The 25,178-nt window shown below is 42.8% G+C and overlaps 2 protein-coding genes across 2 annotated transcripts; both read right to left on the reverse strand.

The window, feature by feature from the left end:
* Positions 1-337: 337 nt before the first annotated feature.
* Positions 338-1,078, reverse strand: LOC308382508 (GTPase IMAP family member 9-like; the record flags this gene model as incomplete). Its single annotated transcript, XM_080860914.1, has 1 exon — positions 338-1,078. The coding sequence occupies one exon, from the start codon at positions 1,076-1,078 to the stop codon at positions 338-340; it is 741 nt and encodes a 246-aa protein (XP_080717040.1).
* Positions 1,079-11,763: 10,685 nt separating this feature from the next.
* On the reverse strand, positions 11,764-23,680 carry LOC308382509 (GTPase IMAP family member 9-like; the record flags this gene model as incomplete). Its single annotated transcript, XM_080860915.1, has 2 exons — positions 11,764-11,907; positions 23,126-23,680. The coding sequence occupies 2 exons, from the start codon at positions 23,678-23,680 to the stop codon at positions 11,764-11,766; spliced, it is 699 nt and encodes a 232-aa protein (XP_080717041.1).
* Positions 23,681-25,178: the final 1,498 nt, after the last annotated feature.

The raw sequence follows: 25,178 nt of genomic DNA on the forward strand, positions 1-25,178 counted from the left end.
TCCAGTACAGTCAGTATATTTTTAAAGAATTGGTTCAATATACATGGAAGAAAATGCATTACATAGAAAAAGATTAAAGTCATTCTGAATGCAGAACTAAGTATTGGTTACATATAAAACACTGTCAAACAAGCAAACTATAATCACTCAAAGATATTTCAGTGATCTTTAGCTCATTGGAACATTTGGATACCAAAACACCACCTGATTCACTATCAACAAGTTACCTTAAACAGATTATTAAAACACACATACACTCATACAACAAAACAATCTACAAAGGAAAATGGATAACAATTTTAAAAATCATTATGAAACATGTATCTTCAGTCTTCAGTCAGAGATTAGGTCTGTCTGACCCATAGCTCTTTGGCTCGTTCCCATGAAGAACCTTTTGATAGCCTTCCACCTCTGTCAGGTGAATTGAGTGAGTAAGACGAGTGTCTAACTCAGGTGATTTACAGGTGAGCTGTCTTTCTCTCACCATCTCCTCTGTGAAGTTACCTTCCCCATTTACTGCCACCATCTTATCTATTTTCTCCACCAAACGAACAACCTGAGTGCGGTCAGTGCTGCGGTTGTTAAATGCATGGAATCGTCCACCACATTTCTGTATCACTTCCCTCAGTTTGGGGTCACCAACACGCACAAAGTCACTGATAGGCATACCCTTAAGATTATCACCATGAGTGAACAGCACTATCATGTAGTCTGCAGCCTTTTTCCCAAAGAGCTCCTGTAAGGCCCTGACTGCATTCTGCACTTCCTCACTGAAGGTACCCGGCTTAATCACCAGCAGGAATGCGTGGGGCCCTGGCTTTGACAGTTGAATGCACTTCACTATATCATCTTTAACATCATATGGATCCTTTTTAGTGTCCATCATACCAGGTGTGTCAATCACATCAATCTTTCTGGGACTATACAAACTCTGTCTGGCACAAATGTTTGTGACAGATTGACTAGAAAGTTTTTCTTTAAACACTTTTTTCCCCAGAATGGTGTTCCCCACAGCACTCTTCCCTGCTCCAGTCTTTCCAATCAGCACAATCCTCAGGGGTTCACCTATAAATAACATACATCATATCAACATACACACTGTAACACATCTGCCTCAGTAATATATGGATTCTATAGATTACAGGTTGCTAAACTGCTGCAGTTGCTGTTAGATTTGCTCCAATTCCACATTTAGAAGATAAAGTTGAATTTAAAGAGAAGGGGAGATGTTATTGTTCAACTTAAACTAAACCACGGAAAAACAAACAATGTTTACCTCAGATTTTGCTATATGGATGTAACTTTATGACAAATACTCAAATCTACAACACACACCTTGTGGAACAAACTATTCAAAGTATCTGTGTGAAACAGAAAGAATACTCAGTATTCTCAACATCATGGAGGGCTGTGGATGTCTATGCCCAAAATATCATACTCTCAACCTACTCACACAGACAAATGTTGAAAACATTTAGCTTCTGAATGTCTAAATTATTATTATTATTATTATTTTACAAATGTGTAGCATTACACAAAAACAAATGCTCAATCTCTAATTGCTCAATCCCAAAATCAGCAGTGAGTAGTAAACTGTTACCTGTAGGGATAGACGGGGTAGCATTCCAACCTCCCATGGTCTCTCAGTGACAGATGAACGTCTGAGCACAAATGAAATGGGTGTTGGTGTGCTGATCCTTTTTCATAGAATCTGCCTGATGGTTGTATTTGCATAATGGTCCGCCCACTTCCTCAGCCGTATAAACTCTGTTCTGCACGGTAGATCTCCTGTACTTCAGCAGTATAAACTCTGTTCTGCACGGTAGAACTCCACTTCCTCAACAGCATAAACTCTGTTCTGCACGGTAGAACTCCAGTACTTCAGCAGTATAAACTCTGTTCTGCACGGTAGAACTCCACCTCCTCAGCAGTATAAACTCTGTTCTGCACGGTAGAACTCCAGTACGTCAGCAGTATAAACTCTGTTCTGCACGGTAGAACTCCAGTACGTCAGCAGTATAAACTCTGTTCTGCACGGTAGAACTCCAGTACGTCAGCAGTATAAACTCTGTTCTGCACGGTAGAACTCCAGTACTTCAGCAGTATAAACTCTGTTCTGCACGGTAGAACTCCAATACTTCAGCAGTATAAACTCTGTTCTGCACGGTAGAACTCCAGTACTTCAGCAGTATAAACTCTTACGTGTGAGTCCAGCCCAAGAGTGAAACAAGTGTATGTGCTTTTGTGATGGACCTGAAAGCAGCTAATGAGCGTGCAGCTGGGAGAGTTACACACCTTTCACACGTACGCGTTGGAATGCGTTGAGCCGTTAAGGGAGAGGGATCCCCATTCAACTGAATTGTGGCCCCGTTCAGTTCAGCAAAGGATGACGTCACCCCCATTCAAAGTGAATGGAGATCCGTTAACCCTGACGCATCAATGCATTCTAACGCATACGTGTGAAAGGTGTACATGCATGCACCACAGGATAAACACCCTGTTTTGAGAAGTGGGTATACTCAATGCTGACAGAAAAATAAGTGCCTGCGTATTCCCTGGACTACACCACTGTGTGTAAGTGAGCTGAAGGGGTGTGGCCGGAGCGGAGCGGAGCAGGAACATGAAACTGACAACACCCTACAACCCTACCTCTTTCGATTTCAGGCAAATGTTCCCCTTATGTTATAATATATTTTTTAATGTCATAATATTGGTTGGATAAATAGAAGGGGCGCAAAAGACTGGTTGTCTGTGTTCAACTAATGTAAAATTGTAGCTTTTGATGTTAAGGAGCATATGATAACAAGGCCCAACTACAGGTTTGTACTGGTAGATTGTACTACTGGTGATAGCTAACTAGCAAGATTACATGCAATCCATTTGCTAAAGTTGACAATACAACACCAGTACCAGTCACCAGTGTTCCTAACTTGTTGACAAATTGCTGTATTTGTCTTCCTTAATGGGTGTGCTATGCAACAAGTACGATATTTGTATTGTTGTTGCACTAGCTATTGGCTTTATCTGTGCGCCCCTGGTGTAATGGATGACTGGCTGGCCCTCAACATTTTAATCATGTCTTTTTTTGTATAAGGTATTATAAATCGACATGTCATGTTTGATATACCTGCTTCTGTAAAATCCTTAAACAACTATGTGACAGTGAGTAGAAAGGCTTTCAATGATAAGGTACATCTAAGCCCACTAAAGTGCCCGGGGCAACTCTGGCATTCATGAAAGTTTTCTTATCTTGGATTCATTCTTGGCTAAGAACAAGATTTAAGGATTTACCTTTCTCCCTGGCACCTTTCTCTGCTTATTCCTTTCTTTTCTTCTTAAATTAGAAATATATTGTGCAAATGGATGGCTATTGCCTCTTCATTATTTCTTTTGTCGAAGTTGCTTGGACACACACACACTAACCACACGCCTCAATGTGCTAGCATGTTCTGACAACACCAAGGAGGTACGTAGCCTACCCCTTCCTCTTTCGATTTTTGTCTCATTTTACCCTTAAGTTAGATTTATTTATTTAATGTCAAAATATTAATTGAGAGGCGCCCTAGGCAACTGCCTATGTCGCCTGTAGGAAAGATCGGCCCTGCTAATACCTCTATCAGTGTGGTTTACAGTGTGCTAAGATATTCTGGGTAAAAACACTGTTTGTATGTGTCTAAGTATCGGCAATGATTCAATTGGGGCAGCAGAGGTTAGTATAGGGCAGTAGTTCTGCCTTCAATGCTCATTCTCATGTGCTCTGTAAGATTCATGATCAAGCAGCTGCTGTGACCACCAGCAGAATATCCAAAAGGGTTATCTTATCATGGTCACAAAGGAATAGTCCCCACACTGGTATTGCTCAGACACCTGGGGTCAGGAAGAAAACTGAGGTGTGAGTGACTGCAATTAATCAAAGTATGGGAATGGGGGAGGCCATTGAGAACCATCTCAGACAGAGAAACCAGATTATCATATACCACAACAAAAGATTGCCAGACCTGTTTGCATTACAAGCCTAGCTCATTTACATTAGAGGCCTAGGAGTGGTCTTAAAACAGTATATATGCCTAGAATTGTGAATGCTTGTTATTCAGTGCTACCATGCTGAATCCGGAGTAAGGCTGCTTCGTCACTGCACATTACTGGAATAAAGATTGCTGCATCGGAAACAAAGAAACCTCCTTCATTTCTTACAATTGGCGAGCCAGCCCATCTTGCAATTTCAAAAAAAAAAAAGAAGAGGGGAATTGGTAAGTATTCTACTAAAAAAACTTTTTTTTTTCAGGAAATTTGCACGTTTAAAACAACCTAGAAAGGAGGTTTAAGAATAGAAATAATCTGTTTCATGTCTTTATTCCATTAATAAGCAGGAGGTGTCTGGCTGTGGGTTAGCTCTGTGCAGTTTTTCTAAAGTAACTGAATCAGCCCGAAGTAATTGAATTGTATCAGAAAACCTAAAGTAATTGAAACAAAGGCCAGACTGTGAAAACGTTTTTGAAGTAACTGAAACAAGTAGCTGAAAAGTAGTGTGGTTTATGCACTAAGTCCTGTTGCCTAAGGCAATTTCAAGAATACTGTTGTGCCCGATGGACAGAGGCATAATTATGAACCGGTGTATTTGTGAGTGTGAGAAAGAAGTGAAGTCAGCCCGACGAATAATGAGTAGATAATAGCCAGTAGTTGAACATGAAGCATCATAGACATACATTCAGATTTTACGGCACAAATCCATAAGCTTGTGATAGGATCCGACTTAACGGGAAAGATAAATCATTTGAATTTCAATTGTGCGGTTGACTGTTGAAAGGCGCTATTTCATTGTTGAGGACGGAAACGTCATAGCCTAGCCAATACGTGACATACGAAGCATAATACCAAGATTGATTGACATAAAACGGAGATTGTTGTTGTTAGTTTTTTTTTTGTTTTAACTTTAGAATGGAAGATATTATTGTTCAATACATCAGGAAACACGGTTCGCATGGAATATTTGACGGAATAGAGAACGCAGAGGATAAGCCCTACGAGTGGGCAGGGTCCCGGTTCGAAGATTATTCCAAGATACCAAAACACAAAAAAGGGAAAGTTGCAAATGCCCTTCAAGGACTTCTTGCCACATACAAAGTGACCAAGAAAAGATTAGACGACGTAGAAGCAAAGAGAGACCTACTGAAAGAAGAGAATAATTCACTCTTATCACGTCTTAATGACGGCTTGGCACACATAGAAAATCTTCAGATTACTGAAACGCTTTTGAAAAGAGAAAATGGGCAGTTGCAGAAAGAAATGGAAACTCTCATGGCTAAAAACAACTTGTTGAAATCATCAGTGGAAGTGTTGTCAGGTGAGTTAGATTTGGTGGTACATAGGGTTAGCCAGTTCTCCATTAGCACATCTGATAATGGCAGCAGCAATGCCGTCAATGAGGAATGTTGCAAGAAACAGTCAGGTTCACAGGATAGTCAGTGCCAATATTCAGGTGTCACGGTAAAGTACCCAATGGCACCAATTAACTCCACCATTGTGCGGAATGGAGCAAGTGAGGAGGTTATGTCACACACCATAAAATGGCTTAGCCCCTCAGAGTTAGCAGTAGTGGTACAGAGTGTGGGAATATTTGAACCTGGGACACAGGATCCTGTAGAATTTCTATCCAGTCTGGAGAACTGCGTGGACATATACAGATTGACAGATTTTGATGCTTGTGTTGTGTTGAGCCTGTGCCTTCCATCTACATTATCAAGAGCCTTGACAGATAAAGTGAAGAATAGGATGGGAAATAATCAGGACCGAAAAAAAGCACTACTGGAGGTTTTGGGGATTGCATCTGTCAATCCAGAGAAGTTAGCAGAGGTGGCAATGACAAAAGGAGAACATCCCGCAGCTTTTGCACATAGGTTACTGGAAGCTTTCACGACGTACAGTGGTAACCCTGACATCATGACTGAGGATATTGGCTATAAATATGCTTTGATCAACAAGAGTGATCCCCAGACTCGCTCTGCCATAGAAATGTTTGTGACTCATCTCTCAGGCTATGACGAAATTATTGCTAAAATGACACAATTTTACAACAATCAAGCCACTTCTAAGAAATCACACCCCGCTACAGTTGTAGGATGTAAGCTTGCCCAGCAGAACAGGAGACAAAGAGGGCCAGAAACCAGTTCGTCTAGTTGGCAACACAGAGGTAATGGCTTCAGGAGAAGCAATCCAGTGGGTGTTATATGCTATTCATGTGGAGAAGATGGGCACATTGCAAGACACTGCCCTGGTAGTGGGGGAAGGTATGAACACTATGTTTGTTATGCATGTGGAGAACAGGGTCACATTGCAAGACATTGCCAAGACAGAGTGGGAAGACATCAAGGCATTGACTGTCATTCATGTGGAAAAGAGGGACACATAGCAAGGAACTGCAGAAATCAGAACAGATCAGAAAAACGGAATGTTGTTTGTTTTTCTTGTGGAAAGAGTGGACACATAGCCAGAAGTTGTAACTCTTCACAGACAACAAGGGACAACTATCAAGAACTATTTCACAAAGTACATAGTCTACAGAGTCAACTGACATTGCATCAAGACAATAGACCACAAGAGGAACCTATTAACACCTGGCCAGACAAATCACTGCTTGAAGAGAATGGCTGTAACTCAGACACAAGTAGCCAAAACATTGGGATTCCAAATGATGCTGATAGTAGCACACTTTGAAAATGTGTGCTGTATCAAAAAGGGGGGGGGAGGTTATATTTGTAATCCTGTTTTTATGTTGTGTTTTGATTATGTTTGTGTTGTTGATACATGTTGGATGTGTGGAAATTCTTGTCGGGAAAGGGGGGGGGCAACATTATTTCTTTTCTTTTATATAAAATTTCAGACACCAGATGACTAACCCAATGTAAAGGGATACCACTTGTGGAAATGGAACCTGTGGGACCGGAGTCCATTTGGGTGACCAGAGGCTTGAGGTGTGGACAAGGGCCACCACAAAGCATAACTGGGACCAACAAGAAAAATCCAGACGGCCACCACACAACAGGTTTCTACAGACCAGGAATCCAAAGGACCTGAGACCATACACAAGCCCAGAGATGTACCCTAAGAGATTGACTGATGGAATGAAATTGACCACAACTGATGAAGACAATAAAGAAAGCAACCCAATGGACAATCAAAGATCTCGACACTTTTCAGAGCTTCATCTGCTGAAAGGTGAAAGGCACACTCAATAGAGTGCATGGACAAGAAAGACAATGAGAGAATCAGAGAGCGTCTTCTCTGAAATTTGATAAAGTGATTTTCCCCAGGACAAATATGCATATCCACCACTGGGTGCATATCCTTACCCGAACGAACCCACAAAACACAGACACACACACACACACACACACACGAACAAACAAGAAAAGATGAAAAGAAGATGTATGCTTTGATGTTTGATAACAATTGGGACCATTTACATTTATATTTACTTGTGTTTAGGATGTCAGATGCCTTTGTGTTTTGCTCAATTATCTTAGACTGTCTCCTTGGCTGTGGTGGTTCTCAAATGCTTCTCCAAACCCGATAAAAGATATTTATCTTATAGTATCAAATTACAGAATGACCCCCTGATAAGTTACCTATTGGGGCTGGGAGATGACCAGTGTATGCGAGGGTGATGAGTCCAATGACGGGTAAGACTCCCTAATGGCCACAGAGGGGGCAACCTAAAGCAGGACATCACCCGCCACTGGACAACTCTGTGAAAGATGTGACTCTGAGAAAGAAAGTTGATTTGATGCTATGTATGGCTTCATAGCATCAAGGGGTGGACTGTAAGATTCATGATCAAGCAGCTGCTGTGACCACCAGCAGAATATCCAAAAGGGTTATCTTATCATGGTCACAAAGGAATAGTCCCCACACTGGTATTGCTCAGACACCTGGGGTCAGGAAGAAAACTGAGGTGTGAGTGACTGCAATTAATCAAAGTATGGGAATGGGGGAGGCCATTGAGAACCATCTCAGACAGAGAAACCAGATTATCATATACCACAACAAAAGATTGCCAGACCTGTTTGCATTACAAGCCTAGCTCATTTACATTAGAGGCCTAGGAGTGGTCTTAAAACAGTATATATGCCTAGAATTGTGAATGCTTGTTATTCAGTGCTACCATGCTGAATCCGGAGTAAGGCTGCTTCGTCACTGCACATTACTGGAATAAAGATTGCTGCATCGGAAACAAAGAAACCTCCTTCATTTCTTACAGCTCTCTCTCTCCAATTCTCTCTCTATCACATTCCCCCCTCTCTCCATTTCTATCTCCCTTTATCTCTCTTTCTAATTCTCTAACAGTCTCTATTCACTTTATCTCACTCTTTTCTTCCTCTCACTATCTTCCTCTCACAATACACACCTCTCTTTCCTACTTTTTTAACCCTCCCTCCATCTCTCTCCCTCTCTCTCCATAGTATGTGCTCCATAGTCCACTCGCTCACACCTGCAGCGAAACATGGCCATCAGGGTATTATTACTATTAATATTATTATTACTAGTGCAGTGCCCGTAGGATTCATGCATTCTGTAGTGTTAGCAGACGTAGGTGTAGCTGTTGGGTAGTGTAATAACAAGCCATATTTGCACTCCACATAGGTACAGGTTACACTGAAGTATTATTGTGATGCATGTTTCCTTTTCATTAAGAAATGTTTTAATGTTAGCCTTTTTGGAGATATACCAACAAATAAAGTTTGAGGTTACGTAGTTGATGCAGTTGAATATAGATGTCAAAGTTGCTGTCTAAACTATAAACTAAATGTCATAAAGAAAGAAATTATTTAAAATGAGGTTATGGTTGAAATAGGATCACTTCTTTATTGTAAGGGTAAGTGTAGGGTAAGAATGGTCATGCAGTGGACTCAAATGTAGGTTCATTTTATTGAATGTATGTAGCCTACTGTACTGTAGGCTACTGTATGACTTCGATGATGCTAGCTTTGACAGCCCATTCTCAGACAGATCGTAATCTAATTATGTCCTTACAATGGGAACACAGTTTAAATACTCTGACTGGAGATGGCGTTACTATCCCCCACCCGAATTCAGTGCAGGACTGGGAGGATAACATGACGACGTGGGCCCAACATAACTTACAGCGAGATTTGCGCGTATTTCGTGGACTCCATAGCAACAGATGGGAAAGCAATGGACAATCTGAAAGCCTCCGAGGCTTATTAAAATATTCATATTGTTTATTAGTATAGCGTATTTTTACAGTACATTTCTGCACTTATTTGACTTACAACTTGGCAAACTCATTTCATAAGCATGGTTGAAATGTAACTGTGATTACAGCACTTATTCATGGCATATGCAAAACGCATGAATTTTACTCTATACAACTCTCTCTCTGAATTCATAGTTCGCGAGATATTTCTATTTTATCGTTTGCGTTTGGATTACGCGTGGATTACTATTCCCTGTCTGTTAGATGACTGTACAACTCTAGACATTACTTTGAAACTTAATATAAAGAAGCTTATATAAACGAATAGATAAAATCAATCACTGTCTTAAGATAACCTGAGCAAAAGTCTGCATCTGTTCACCAAGAAGAATTTGAATGCGGACCTCCTTATCGTATCCAACGCTATTCTGAACTTTGAGTGAAGGCAGGATAGTTTTAATACCACTGAAATTGTTTGTGACGTAATTTGTGACGTCATTTCGGTGCTACGGGAAACGATAACCCATTAGTGCCTACGGGAAACGGTAAAATACAAATATCTCGCAAACTATGATTTCAAAAATCTTCAAAATCAAGGATGCACAGGTTCATGACATGCGTAAGCTACATGCGAAATCTCATAACTAACGTAATTACCGTCAGGGAGATACGCCCTAGACAGACTGACACACACACACAGATTCCTGGATTTATAGATAGATTATCACATATTAAAAAAGAAAGACATTTTGGATTGTCAGCAATCAGCCTTGGCCAGGTGATGTGTTAGATTTCTAGAAGGAGACATGAGGGGTGGATTCCATCTCTCTGCAGTAGCCCATGCTTCCTCCAGAATGATAGCCAGTGATTGATAAAGCCTCCGTCATTACATGGGCACCATTCTGACAGCCAGTGATTGAGTGATGATAATCTGATAAACATCTCATAACCGCAGTTAATGGCTATGGGACCAGAACACAACACCAAGGCTGACATTTGTTTGGCAAGAGTAAGCACTGACACAGTGGGAAATGACCCAGAATAGAAGGAGAATTCAGGTAGGGAAGTATTCACAGTCTTTGTAATGTCAAAGGCCGTGTAGTGAGTGCAGTCATGTGCCTGAGGCACAGCCCTGTAAAACATTACCCTCCCATCAGGTCAGGTGTACATGCTGTACTGTAATGAAACTCATGTTATCTTTGTACTTTGTACTCATTCCCCACTCTCTCCCAAGTCAGACCCTTCTCTCCCAAGGGTCCTGCACCCAAATCACACGCACTCCACCTCCCTTCATTCCCTACTCCCCCCATGTCAAACCCCCCTCCAGCCCAACTATCACAGAGACTAAGAAACTCCCCATAGAGAATTAAAGACAACTCCAGGAGTTACCATGCAGAAGTGCTAAGTCATGCAGAGGCATCTATATATATACATATATATATATGATTTTTATGTATTATTGATTTTACATTGTTTAATTATATAAATTGATTTCAGCTTACATGTATAAAAGCCAGAAAACAGTTACCCTGAGGGAGTAAATGCACTACTTGTTACCCTTTACTCTAACACAGCACGTACAAATCATACCCTGGACTTTATCATCATGAAGGGTCTCAGTAACTCTACAACCATCAAGAAAATGGCCTCCTCTGATCATTTCTGTGTTCTTAGTCGTGTTTATGTCCCCACACATTCAGAATAGGTTTATGACTGTCAGTAAGAGAGTCGTAAAGGATCACATGAGTGTTCTCTTTGAGCAGGCACTTTCAAAGAGTCAACTGACAGGCTCTGTGGATGAAAAGCAGAATAAATATAATTCTAAATAGCTAAATATTATAAATGATATTGCTCCAGTAATGGTTAAGACAGTCACCGTCAACCAGAAAGCAGAATCCAACACTTAAACTAAAAAGAGAGGGAGTAGGAAGACTTGGAGAAACACAGGAAAGACAAACTACAGACATGTACAAACATAGAATTTAATACAACTTTATTGACCATTCAAGACCATTGATAAGAAAAAGTGCCAAAGCAACATAGACTGAATCTCTCTCTCTCAGTACCACATCCAGTACAGTCAGTTTGTTTTTAAATAATTTGTTTAATATACATGAAAGAAAATGCATAACATAGAAAAAGATTAAAGAATTTTTAAATACAGAATTAAATATTGGTTACATATGTCAAACAAGCAAACTATTATCACTTTAAGATATTTCAATCATTAGCTCATTGGAGCATTTGGATACCAAAACACCACCTGATTCACCATCAATAAGTTATCTTAAACAAGAACAGCCCCACACATACACTCATACAACAAAATAAGTTAGAAAGTAAAATGAATAACAATTTTTTTCATCTAGGAAAAATGTATCTTCAGTCTTTAGTCAGAAACACAGAACTGTCTATGTCATTTGAGTTGCTGGATCACTTTCTTCCTGACATGACCCCCCTGTCTCTCAGTACATCTCCCCAGAGAAGTCACCTCCCCCATTTACTGCCACCAACTCATCTATTTTCTCATGTGTCTCTGTGTCTCGTTATCATGAAGAATCTTTTGAAAGCGGTGAGAGAGTAGGATAAGTGTCTAACTCAGGTGAGTTACAGGTTAGCTGCTTGTCTGCCATGACCCTCTGTGTCTCTCTGTACATGTCCTCAGTGTAGTAATCTCCCCCATTTACTGCCACAATCTCATCTATTCTCTTTACCAGCTCAACAACCTGAGTGCGGTCACTGCTGCAGTTGTTAAATACATGGAATCGTCCACCACATCTCCGTAGCATCTCCCTCAGTTTGGGGTCACCAACACGCACATAGTCACTGAAAGTCTGCCCCCAAGTTTATCACCATGAGTGAACAGCACCATCATGTAGTCTGCAGCCTTTTCCCCAAAGAGCTCCTGTAAGGCCCTGAGTGCATTCTCATCCTCCTCAGTGAAGCGGCCCAGTGGAATCACCAGCAGGAATGCATGGGGTCCTGGACTTAACTCTTTAATGCACTTCACTATCTCATTTTTAACATCATCTGAATCTCTTTTAGTTTCTATAATATCAGGTGTATCAATCACATCAATCTTTCTGGAACTATCTATACTCCCTTTGATACAAGTTTGTGTGACAGAATTAGAAGAAAGCTCTGAGGGAAACCATTTTCTCCCCAGAAGCACTCTTCCCCCCTCCAGTCTTTCCTATCAGCACAATCCTCAGGGGTTGACCTATAAACAACATACATCAAATCAACATATACACTGTATCTGATTTATCCCAGTGATATATATGTACTGTCGCAGCCCAGCTCTCGGCACGACGCAACAAGGGAATTACAAATCATGTTCTTTTATTAACTCTTTCAAGATACAAACAAAAGTAGTCAAATGAACAGAAAATAGGGGAAAACCTCTGCCTTGCACCCAGTGCAACTGGCACCTTTCCCTCTGTCTCTCTCTCTTTAAAGTCTTTTGTTTAACTAGATTGGCACTAATCAGCCACTAGTCAAACGATCAACAGGTGAGCTTCCAATTAGGGAAAGTCCGACCTGCCTAGTCCCCAGAACACCTCCCCAGGGTCCTAAAGCCTTCCCTGTATAGTCCTGGTTATACAATTTACCCATGTTAAACTAAGTGGGAGCCTAAGAGCAGCTTGGGCTACCACACACCCTCCTACTTAACTTCAGGCCCCTTCCTGGGGGTTAAAATGAATATTTTAATTAAAGTCTTTCAACCTAAAAACAAGTGTCACCCAAAAAACACATTCAGGTAAACTCCACAATTTCAATTGAAATTCAACATAAAGTGTCCATGTTAGCCAGTCTCCAACTTTGAGTCTTTCCATGTCAGTTCCCAGTTTGTCTGTCCATTTCGTTCTGGCTTTGGGGTCTACCCTTCCCCCTTCCGGTCGTGGACTCTCTTCATCTTTTTCTGCTTTTGAGGGTTCAGTCTCTGTACACCAGGTCGAAGCATGGCGGCCATTTTGTGTTTAGGAGCCATCGACTAACTCTGCCGTTTGTCTTTCTTTGTCTCTTCTCTGTCTTCTCATGTTGTGCACTGGAGACCACGCCAGTGTCTTCCCCATCTTCTGTCGCCTCCTGAACAGCACTTTGACTCTCCTGGAGCTCTGTCTGCAGCTCTGTGCATTTTCTCTGGGCTTCTGCAGCCTCAGTGTGTGCCACTCGCATGGAGCAAAGCTGTGCACTGAGCCTCTCCACCTCAACTTCTTTCTCCCGTATGAGAGCCTCATTCTCGCCCTCCACCAGTGTGAGACGCCCTCTGACCTTGGAAAGCTGAGAGCGGAGCTGGTCCTCCTGGCTCTGCTGACTAGCATGCTCCCTCTGCAGCTGTTGAAGGCGGCCGTGTTCTCTCTGCAGCTTTAGCTGGCTCTCCTGCAGCTCACAGACCCTCTGCTCCTGGACGTTCAGTTGAGCACACTGGGTGTCACGGACCTGGTGAGACATCAGCAGTTCCTGCCGAAGCCTTTCGATGATGGCGTCCCGAGATGACAACTCTGCTTCCAGCAACTCTGTTTCACTCAGTCTAGAGGCCTCACCGTTTTTGTCATTCATCTCTTGGCTCTCGGAGTCGTCTTCCCCAGACTCTTCCATAGCCTTCACCATACCAGCTTCTTTTGCTGGTGCTGCAGAGGTGGCATTGGCTGGAGCGGACTTGGCTGAAGCTGCCTGCTAAGGTGGAGGGACTTCTTCCTCTGACTCATCATGGTCATCTTCACCACCTGCTACATCAGCATTTTCATCAACAGCATCTGAGTCACACTCTTCATCTTTCTCGCCACCATAATCTTCACACTCTTCGTCATCACCTTCATATTCATCCTCTTTATCGATGAACTCACCCACGAACACATGCTCATTGGTCCCGGCCATCTTTGGTAGAGCCTCCCAGGCCTGGACAGTGTTAGCCGCTCCATGCGGTTGGTAACCTGCTTCACGCTGCTTTTCCTCATTCATGGCAGTAAGCATATTAGTTACCTTCAGTCCCTCGGCCCCCTGGGTCAGCTTCTCCACAACCTCATCTAGGCCCTCATCAGACGAATCAGCCGATGCCTGTTTGCAGAGCTCCAGCAGGGCTCCCTGCAGTCTTTGCTACCCCTGCAAGATGGTGGCCAACATCTCCTCCATCGCTTGATCCATAGTCCACATCTTCTTACTTCAGCTGGGTCACTTTGCCCCTCTCTTCAGTCAGCTGGGTCACTGTGCCTGTAGCCCCCCTCGTCAGCCGCGCTGTCCCCCCTCCAGGCTAAAGGACTGAAGATCCTGCCCTACCTGGACGACTGGCTCATTTGCGCCCCCTCTCGGGAGCAGGTAGTGCACAACACAGACACAGTTCTGGCCCACATTCAATCTTTGGGCTTCACAGTCAACCACAAAAAGAGCAACCTGCAACCCCGCCAACAGGCAGAATTCCTCGGCATTCTCCTCGACTCGGTCAGCATGACGGCGTCTCTCATTCTACGGAGAGTGGACAGCCTGGACGGCATGTTAAAGGCATTTTCGCTTAGGTAGCCGAGTTACGGCTCACAGAGTCCAGAAGCTCTTGGGTTTGTTGGCTGCAGCAGTGCTGGTTCAATGCTTTCCGTCTCCATCCCAGAGAGGATAGGCAGGTGAGGCTGCGTGTGTCTCGGGCCTGCATCCAGTCTCTACATCCTTGGAGGGACAGATAATTTCTCCTGCAAGGTGTCCCATTGGGGGGCCTTCCCCACAGGAGACAGGTTGTCTCGACCGATGCATCCCTGACAGGCTTGGGAGCTGTCTGGGAAGGGCGGTCGGTGAGGGGCATGTGGCAGCCCCTGTGGACGTTGGACCACATAAACATCCTCGAGCTGAGAGCCATCTATCTTGCTTTTCGGAGGTTCCTGCCGGTTTTGCAAGACCGATATGTTCTGGTGAGAACAGACAGCACCACAGCAGTGTATTATGTCAATCACCAAAGCGGTGCCTTCAGGTGGCGGAGAAGTTGTTGACATGGGCATGGCCTCGACTCTCTTCACTGAGGGTAGTGCACATCCCGAGTGTGGAGAACAGAGCATCCGTCATTCTCTCCAGGACGGGGCCACTCCCAGGAGAATGGAGACTGAACACAGCCGTCATCAGCCAGATCTGGATGCGGTACGGTGTTGCCCAGGTGGATCTCTTTTCGCGTCAGCAGAGACATCACACTGCCGGGAATGGTACTCCCTCATAGGGCAGGGGGGCAGTTTGGGCCTAGATGCTCTGTCTCAAGACTGGCCAACAGGCTTGTTGTACGCTTTTCCTCCACTCCCTCTCGTAGCGTGTTCGGCCAGTCGAGTCGGGGAGTTGTGTGCTCTCTCCATCAGTGATGACTGTCTAAGGTGGCAGGCAGGAGGCACTGGCGTGTCACTTTGGCCAAATCCAGCTTTCTTGCCCAAGGTTCTTAATCACAGTCCATCAACCAAGTTCTGGTGTTGACCCAATTCCAGCCTTCCTCTGCCTCACAAGCAGAGCAGGATAGGCTGCTCACTTTGTGCCCAGTCAGGGCCTTGAGGGCTTTTCTGGCACGTACTCAGCCTTTGAGGGGGACACATTCTCAAATGTTTGTCTGCTATGGGGCGGCAAAGCGGGGACAGAAGCTGTCTCATTGTCTGGTGGTGGTTATTTCCCATGCTTATAGGGCTCAGGGGATACCTGTCCCTTCGGGTACAAGGGCTCACTCTACCAGGAGTATGGCTACGTCTTGGGCTGCCCTCAGAGGTGTGGCAGCAGACGATATTTGTGCAGCGGCTTCATGGTCTACGCCATGCACTTGTACTAGATTTTACCAGGTGGACGTATCTCGCCCGGCTCCGGTTGGCGACGCTGCCAGACAGAGCAAGGTTTTAATAACTAATTCTGGGTTCTGCGCGACTCTTTTGGTATGTGTCATCCCTTTTTAGACCGTTGTGACGGTCAGAGTGAGGTCGAAACAGATCGTAAGTTACTATGTAACTATGGATCTGTGCGACCGAGGGATGACCGTCACTATCCTTGTCGCTCGGACCATCCTGAGGCGCTCAAGGTAGGAGACTGAACCGGGAGCAATCGCTGTTATTTATTAACGTGTGTCGTTCTGCTTCCGGAGGTCATGGACATGACCTTGTTGACATATGGTATCGGTGACAGGCAGAACAACGTGATCATTCCTTTTTAGACCGTAGTGACGGTCATCCCTCGGTCTCACAGATCCATAGTTACATGCGTAACTTAAGATTTTGCTACATGGTTGTAACTTTTTGTGGAACAAACTATTAAACTTATGTGTGAAACAGCAAGAATACTCAGTATTTTCAACATCATAGCTGTGGATGTATGGCTAAAACCTCATACTCCTAACTTACTCACACAGACAAATGTTGGCAACAGTTATTTGAAAGAAGTGCTAAGCTTCTGAATGTCTAACATGTATTTTAACAAATGTGTAGCATTATGCAAAAACAAATCCTTAATCTGTAAATGAACCAAAATCATCAGTGAGTAGAAAACTGTTACCTGGAGGGATAGGTGGGGTAGAAAACCATTGGCTAAAAAAGCAACAGGTAAAAATGCAACAGATAAAAAAACAACAGATAGAATACCAAAGGGTAAAAATACAACAGGTAGAAACCAAACAGGTAGAAAACCAACTTCCCATGGTTTCTCAGTGTCAGATGAACGTCTGAGCACAAATGAAATGGGTGTTGCTGTGCAGATCCTTTTTTACAGAATCTCCATAATGGTTGTATCTGCATAATGGTCCGCCCACTTCCTCGCCAACATAAACTCTGTTCCACGGTAGAACTCAAGTACTTCAGCAGTGCAGCCTGGAGATTGTTTTAGAACACAGACGTGCTCTTGGTCTAGAACAACCAACAGTATGTTTACCTTCCTAATTATGATGTTATTATTATTATTATTACTTATTATCATCTTTCATGATCACCTGCTGAAATTAATCAATTAATTCAGACTTGTTGTCTTGTCCTAGACTCCTAGCAAGCTAACTAACTAACAGCCTAAATCCTTTCCTTGCAAACACCAAAAATAGTGCATTTGGCCCGCATCAAAGCTAGTATAGATGTATTCTGACATTGATGAAGTCGCTCTGTAAAACCTATTCTTACATTTGATCTGATATAAAATAATTATTTGATATTTATGTGCAACTAAATACAGCATGCACATTTGATTTGCTGTTTTTTCAATGTGAAACATTAAACCAATTTACACAGTCAACAACAGATCATGGTTTTCAAACAAAACACAAGATCTTTCTCATGCGTAATTGAGTCATACATCCCATCCTGCTCTACTGTTGTGTGTGTTCTTGTCAGTACACAGCCTAATGGCTGATTTCTCTTCATATGACACACACACATAAGATCTTTCTCATGCTTCAAGACACTTACCACTCGTTTGAGTGTTTTTGTAGCTTGGAATAGTAATTTCTCCCCACAATTGATGAATTTCAAATAAAAAGTGACAGCCTTAGAATGGGTCTTAAAGGACAAAACTTTCCAGAGAGCATAGAGGTTTTCACAGTGATGTTCCTCTGCGCTGGTGGCCAATGGAAGAGCACACAGCTGACCCTGGTGCTTCTCGGGGAGTCGGGCTCTGGGAAGAGTGCCAGTGGGAACACATCCTGGGAGAGAAGGCTTTCACATCAAAGTCCAGCTCCATACCTGTCACCACTGAGTGTGAGATTCAGCATAAGTCTGTCTGTCATCGACACTCCAGACCTCTCAGATGACATCTTCGAAAAAATGATGAATTCAATTTTTTATTGTCCTCTCGACCCATACCCATCCATGCGCCAGCATGTTCTGACTGGCACGGAACGAAGACTCAGAGATGACAGAGTTTATTTGCAAACGGAGACAGACACCTAGCAAATCCTATGAGACGAATTTTTCAGTTACAATAAAGGGGCTTTTACATTGTACAGTGTCTGTTTCTCGGTAACTTTTAAAAAATCTAACCTAAAAAAAGTCAAACAACCAATTTGTAGGTACAAATACGACCATCTACGGAGTTTGGTCAGCCATCTTTTTTTTGTGAGCTTGCCGCTCTGTAGACGTGAGCATATACGGGATATGATTGGCTAGCTCCTGTGCTGTCAGTTATGCATGAAAGGCAATTTGATTTGCTGACGCATGCATTATCTCTCGAAAAGTTCAACATTCTTCAACTCTTGCCGCAAGCAAAGCATAAACGCAACGCACGCAAACCAAACGGAGCCACAATTCAGTTCGGCAAAGGATGACGTCACCCCATTCAAAGTGAATGGGAATGCGTTAACCCTGACGCATCAACGCATTCCAGCGCATACGTGTGACGACCCGTGAGTCCAGCCTGAGAGTGAAACAGGTGTGTGTGCTTGTGTGATGGACCTGAATGCAGCTGATGAGCGTGCAGCTGGGAGAGTTAGTGAGCTGAAGGGGGCACGGCCGGAGCGGAAAGGAGCAATAACATGAAACTGACAAACCCTACAACCCTATCTCTTTCGATTTTTGGCAAATGTTCCCCTTATGTTATAATATATTTTTTAATGTCAAAATATTAGTTGGATAAATAGAAGGGGCGCAAAAAACTCGCTGTCTGTGATCAATTACAATTGTAGCTTTTGATGTTAAGGAGCATATGGTAACAAGGCCCAACTACAGGTTTGAACAGGTAGTGTTTTGTACAGATATCCACTGCATGAAATGTGGGATTTACGACAGTCGCCAACCCTGTGTCTTGCCTTGGTAGCCCAAATTGGTGATGAAATCCGCAAGGGAATTCTTCCGACCTCATGTGGTAGGCTACTAGTCCAACGAGAATCATATTTTTCTCCTTAAAACGGTCTTCACGAGGTAAATTAAAAACAACCAAGTAGATGGCACCAACTGAATAAGGTGCATTTTTGAATGGTTGAAACCAGTACACATTCAGCATCAAGGCCAAATTATTTGGCTCTGCTAGAAAAGGATCTCCATTCACATATTGATAATCCTGCCATACCTTTCCATCATATACATCCGCTAACACGTTTGCTGGTATTTAACCGATTGGAAACCGGCACCCCGTCACTGCTTCCACTGATTTCAAAAACTACCTGAAAGTCACAGATTCGATCCCCACTAGTGGCAACCAAGTTGCTTAACGACTGTTAACGACTGTTATCAGAGTAAGCCTGACTGTATAATAACATGCCAGAAACGAATCTCAAGAACATTAAGGTGAAATAATAATATAAAAGTTAGGAACATTATACATAGCCTAAGTTAAATCTTTTAAACACATAGCACAAAGCTCAAGCTTAAGTGAACATAATTCAAACTGCACTAAACATTTCCCACTTAAACTAAATATAACTAGATCAGAAGCTCCAGTAACAGAAGAGAAATACCCCAGAGGAGGGGGGGAATGATAAACCAGTGACTTGGTCGCACGACGAACAAGTATATTTACCAGCAAGGTGGCTCAGCGGTTAGCACACAGCACCACGAACTTGAACCTGAGGTGCACAAGTTCGTAACTCGCGAAGGGCAAGATTTCAGGTTAGATACTCACGAGTGGCAATCATGTCCCAAGTTGCGAAATGACTCCCCAAGTATCAGAGTAAGCCTGATTCTGTATAATTACATACCAAAAGTGAATCTCAAGGACATTGAAGAGAGGAAGGTTCGGAATATGAGTGGAACAGCCCTGAAGCAAATGCTAATAAGAGCCTTTTGCACCTCTGTCAGCGGGAGGTGAAAAGTATGCTAAACCCATCGTCCCCCCTCCCCTCGCGTGTTCCTTCCAGGGAATTTCCGTTCATATGTGGCAGACGGATATTTCGGCGTGAATGTCCGCGATCGACCAGGAATGCTGATTATTCGCGGCTGTACACAGTATTTACGTGCCCGATAATCTTAGTTTTCATGCAGTGATAATTTTCATCTTTTTCAGATTTTCCTGTCTAAAACCCAGGGCCTGCCCTAGCACATTTGGCGCTCTAGGAAAACTTCAACAAATTGCTGTGTTTGTCTTCCTTAATGGGTGTGCTATGCAGCAAGTACGATATTTGTATTGTTGTTGCACTAGCTATTGGCTTTATCTGTGCGCCCCTGGTGTAATGGATGACTGGCTGGCCCTCAACATTTTAATCATGTCTTTTTTTGTATAAGGTATTATAAATCGACATGTCATGTTTGATATACCTGCTTCTGTAAAATCCTTAAACAACTATGTGACAAGGAGTAGGAAGGCTTTCAATGGCTTTCACCTCTCTTTCTTACTTTTTTTTCTTGCAAATCTGCCCTGCCCAGGGGCGTAGCAACATGGTGGCCAGGGGGGGCCACGGCCACCATTGGTCAGAGAATGGCGGCCCCCCCAACCTCACAGCACAGCACAAAATTGTCACAATATTGTCATTTGTCACTTACGCTACAAGCCCCATATTCGCAGCATGTGTGAGAGTTTTAAAATAGTAGTTTTTAACAATCAAGCCCCCCCAGAAATAATGTTCTGGCTTCGACCCTGGCCCTGCCTCCATCTCTCTCTCTCTCTCCCTGGTGTTTGTGCTCCATAGTCCACTCACGCAATAAGGCTCCCAATGGCCCCTCTGCTCCACACCTGCAGTGAAACATGTTGGATTGTTAGCAATCAGCCTTGGCCAGGTGATGTGTTAGAGGAGACTCACATGAGGGGAGTATTCCATCCCTCTGCAGCAGCCATGCTTCCTCCAGAATGTTGGCCAGTTGTTGATAAAGCCTCCATCATTACACCGGCACCATTCTGACAGCCAGTGATTGAGTGATGATAATCTGCTATACATCTCATCACCACGGTTACGGTTAATGGCTATGGGTCCAGAATACACCACCAAGTCTGACATTTGTTTGAAAAGAGTAAGCACTGACAAGAAATGTAAGTTGGTGATTGCCGTAGGCGGACAAAGAGCCAGTGTGAATAATAATTTTGGAGTATCTGGGTTTAGAATTGTTTTAGAATCTAGAAAAGAAGGACATCTATTTATTTTGACTACGTCCTCACTTTGCCTTGACCCATTTGTCTTGAAATTCAGCCTGCAGTGTTACGGCAGGTTTGCTAAAAGGTTGAGTGGCGTTGGTTAATGTAATTACATTTACTGACTGGGTTTCAGTGGTTAATGCAGCCGCATCCACTGCATAGGTTTCGTTTGTTAAACCTAATGAGCTAATATGGTCTACATTGAGGAGACGATTAGTTATTCAAATGTCCTAATATCCTCGCCAATAGCCTACAGACTTGCCAATAGCCTATTTTGTTACAGGTAAGACCTGTAAGGAGTTGGGGGAGATGCTAAACATATTACATGCCAGGCAGCAGACAGAGCTAGCATGAGAAGCCATGGCACGAGCAGCTAGCCGGCCACTCAGTGGTAACTGAACAAGAATAGTCAATGTAATGTTTAAGGCGGTGTAGTAAGTGCAGTCATGTGCCTGAGGCACAGCCCTGTAAAACATTACCCTCCCATCAGGTCAGGTGTACATGCTGTACTGTAATGAGACTCATGTTATCTTTGTACTTTGTACTTGTTCCCCACTCTCTCCCAATTCAGACCCTTCTCTCCCAAGGGTCCAGCACCCAAACCACCCACTCCACCCCCACCCCCCTTCATTCCCCCCCCCGCCCCCCCCCCCCCCCCCCTCCATGTTAACCCCCGTCTCTACATCCAGGATCATGCCCAGCCATCACAGAGACTAAGAAGTCAAACCCCTCATGCCAAACTATCACAGAGACTAAGAAGCTCCCAGAAGAGACTCACAGACAACTCCAAGAGTTAACATGCAGAATATATAATTTTTAATTTGTATTTATTATTGATTTTATATTGTTTAATTACATAAGTTGATTTCAGTTTACATGTAGATAATCCAGAAAAGTTACCCTGAGGAATTAAATGCACTTGTTACCGTTTACTCTAACACAGCATGTACAAATCATACCCCGGACCTTGGCATCATAAACGGTCTCAGTAACTCTACAACCATCAAGAAAATGGCCTCCTCTGATCATTTCTGTGTTCTTAGTCGTGTTTATGTCCCCACACATTCAGAATAGGTTTATGACTGTCAGTAAGAGAGTCGTAAAGGATCACATGAGTGTTCTCTTTGAGCAGGCACTTTCAAAGACCTCAAGTCAACTGTGAGACTCTGTGGACGAAAAGCTGAATAAATATAATTCTAAATTGCTAAATATTATAGATGACATTGCTCCAGTAATGGTTAAGACAGTCACCGTCAACCAGAGAGCACCATGGAAACAGAACCCAACAGTTGAGGTCCTAAAGAGAGAGATTAGGAAGAATGGGAGAAACAAAGGAAAGACAAACTACAGACATGTACAAACATAAAATTGAATACATCTTCATTGGAATAACCATTTATAGGAAATAGTAGTGCCACAGCAACATACACTGTATCTCTCTGTCTCAGTACCACATCCAGTACAGTCAGTATATTTTTAAAGAATTGGTTCAATATACATGGAAGAAAATGCATTACATAGAAAAAGATTAAAGTCAATCTGAATGCAGAACTAAGTATTGGTTACATATAAAACACTGTCAAACAAGCAAACTATAATCACTTAAAGATATTTCATTCATCATTAGCTCATTTCATTCATCATTTGGATACCAAAACACCATCTGATTCACCATCAACAAGTTACCTTAAACAGATTATTAAAACACACATACAACAAAATAATCTACAAAGTAAAATGATACAAATTTCAAAAATTATCTATGAAACATGTATCTTAAGTCTTCAGTAAGAGATTAGGTCTGTCTGACCCATTTAAGCTCTTTGGCTCATTCTCATGAAGAACCTTTTGATAGCCTTCCGCCTCTGTCAGGTGAATCTGTCTGTACATCTCCTCAGAAAAGTAACCTCCCCCATTTGCTGCCACCATCTCATCTATTCTCTCCACCAAACGATCAACCTGAGTGCGGTCAGTGCTGCGGTTGTTAAATGCATGGAATCCTCCACGACAGCCCCGTATCACTTCCCTCAGTTTGGGGTCACCCACACGCACAAAGTCATGGATAGGCATACCCTTAAGATTATCACCATGAGTGAACAGCACTATCATGTAGTCTGCAGCCTTTTCCCCAAAGAGCTCCTGTAAGGCCCTGACTGCATTCTGCACTTCCTCACTGAAGGTACCCGCCTTAATCACCAGCAGGAATGCGTGGGGCCCTGGACTTGACAGTTGAATGCAATTCACTATATCATCTTTAACATCATATGGATCCTTTTTAGTGTCCATCATACCAGGTGTGTCAATCACATCAATCTTTCTGGGACTATACAAACTCTGTCTGACACAAATGTTTGTGACAGAATTACTAGAAAGTTTTTCTTGAAACATTTTTTTCCCCAGAATGGTGTTCCCTGAAGCACTCTTCCCCGCTCCAGTCTGTCCAATCAGCACAATCCTCAGGGGATCATCTATAACCAACATACATCATATCAACATACACACTGTAACACATCTGCCTCAGTAATATATGGATTCTATAGATTACAGGTTGCTAAACTGCTGCAGTTGCTGTTAGATTTGCTCCAATTCCACATTTAGAAGATAAAGTTGAATTTAAAGAGAAGGGGAGATGTTATTGTTCAACTTAAACTAAACCACGGAAAAACAAACAATGTTTACCTCAGATTTTGCTATATGGATGTAACTTTATGACAAATACTCAAATCTACAACACACACCTTGTGGAACAAACTATTCAAAGTATCTGTGTGAAACAGAAAGAATACTCAGTATTCTCAACATCATGGAGGGCTGTGGATGTCTATGCCCAAAATATCATACTCTCAACCTACTCACACAGACAAATGTTGAAAACATTTAGCTTCTGAATGTCTAAATTATTATTATTATTTTTTTTACAAATGTGTAGCATTACACAAAAACAAATGCTCAATCTCTAATTGAACCAAAATCAGCAGTGAGTAGTAAACTGTTACCTGGAGGGATCGGGGTAGCATTCCAACCTCCCATGGTCTCTCAGTGTCAGATGAACGTCTGAGCACAAATGAAATGGGTGTTGGTGTGCTGATCCTTTTTCATAGAATCTGCCTGATGATTATATTTGCATAATGGTCCGCCCACTTCCTCAGCAGCATAAACTCTGTTCTGCACGGTAGAACTGCCCATCCTTTTTCCTTCCTTTTTCTACATTTTTCTACTTTTTTACTGGCTACACTAGCCCCTTGGACTGCCTTTCCTTTATTTAAGTATTTATATCACTGTACACTATCCCCACACACACAAGCACAGGACTCTTTGCACTATCCGTCATGCACAGGAACACTTTTGCACTACTTTCCACTACTTACAGCCCTGTCACATGTAAAGCACATTGTTATATGTATATGTTATATGTAAACACCCCGGCCCCATGTGTACATGTTCTCCCTTTGTGTATTGTTTTTGTATTTATTGTGATTTTTGAATTTATTGTTATTCATGTTTGTTTGTAAGTGTAAGCTACTGGATGACCTTAATTTCCCTCGGGATCAATAAAGTATCCATCTATCTATCTATCTATCTAACTCCACCTCCTCAGCAGTATAAACTCTGTTCTGCACGGTAGAACTCCAGTACTTCAGCAGTATAAACTCTGTTCTGCACGGTAGAACTCCAGTACGTCAGCAGTATAAACTCTGTTCTGCACGGTAGAACTCCACTTCCTCAGCAGTATAAACTCTGTTCTGCACGGTAGAACTCCAGTACTTCAGCAGTATAAACTCTGTTCTGCACGGTAGAACTCCAGTACTTCAGCAGCATGAACTCTGTTCTGCACGGTAGAACTCCAGTACTTCAGCAGTATAAACTCTGTTCTGCACGGTAGAACTCCAGTACTACAGCAGTATGAACTCTGTTCTGCACGGTAGAACTCCAGTACTTCAGCAGTATAAACTCTGTTCTGCACGGTAGAACTCCAGTA

The sequence above is a fragment of the Sprattus sprattus genome (assembly GCF_963457725.1).
Source record: "Sprattus sprattus genome assembly, contig: scaffold_113, whole genome shotgun sequence".
NCBI classification, from domain to species: Eukaryota; Metazoa; Chordata; class Actinopteri; order Clupeiformes; family Clupeidae; genus Sprattus; species Sprattus sprattus.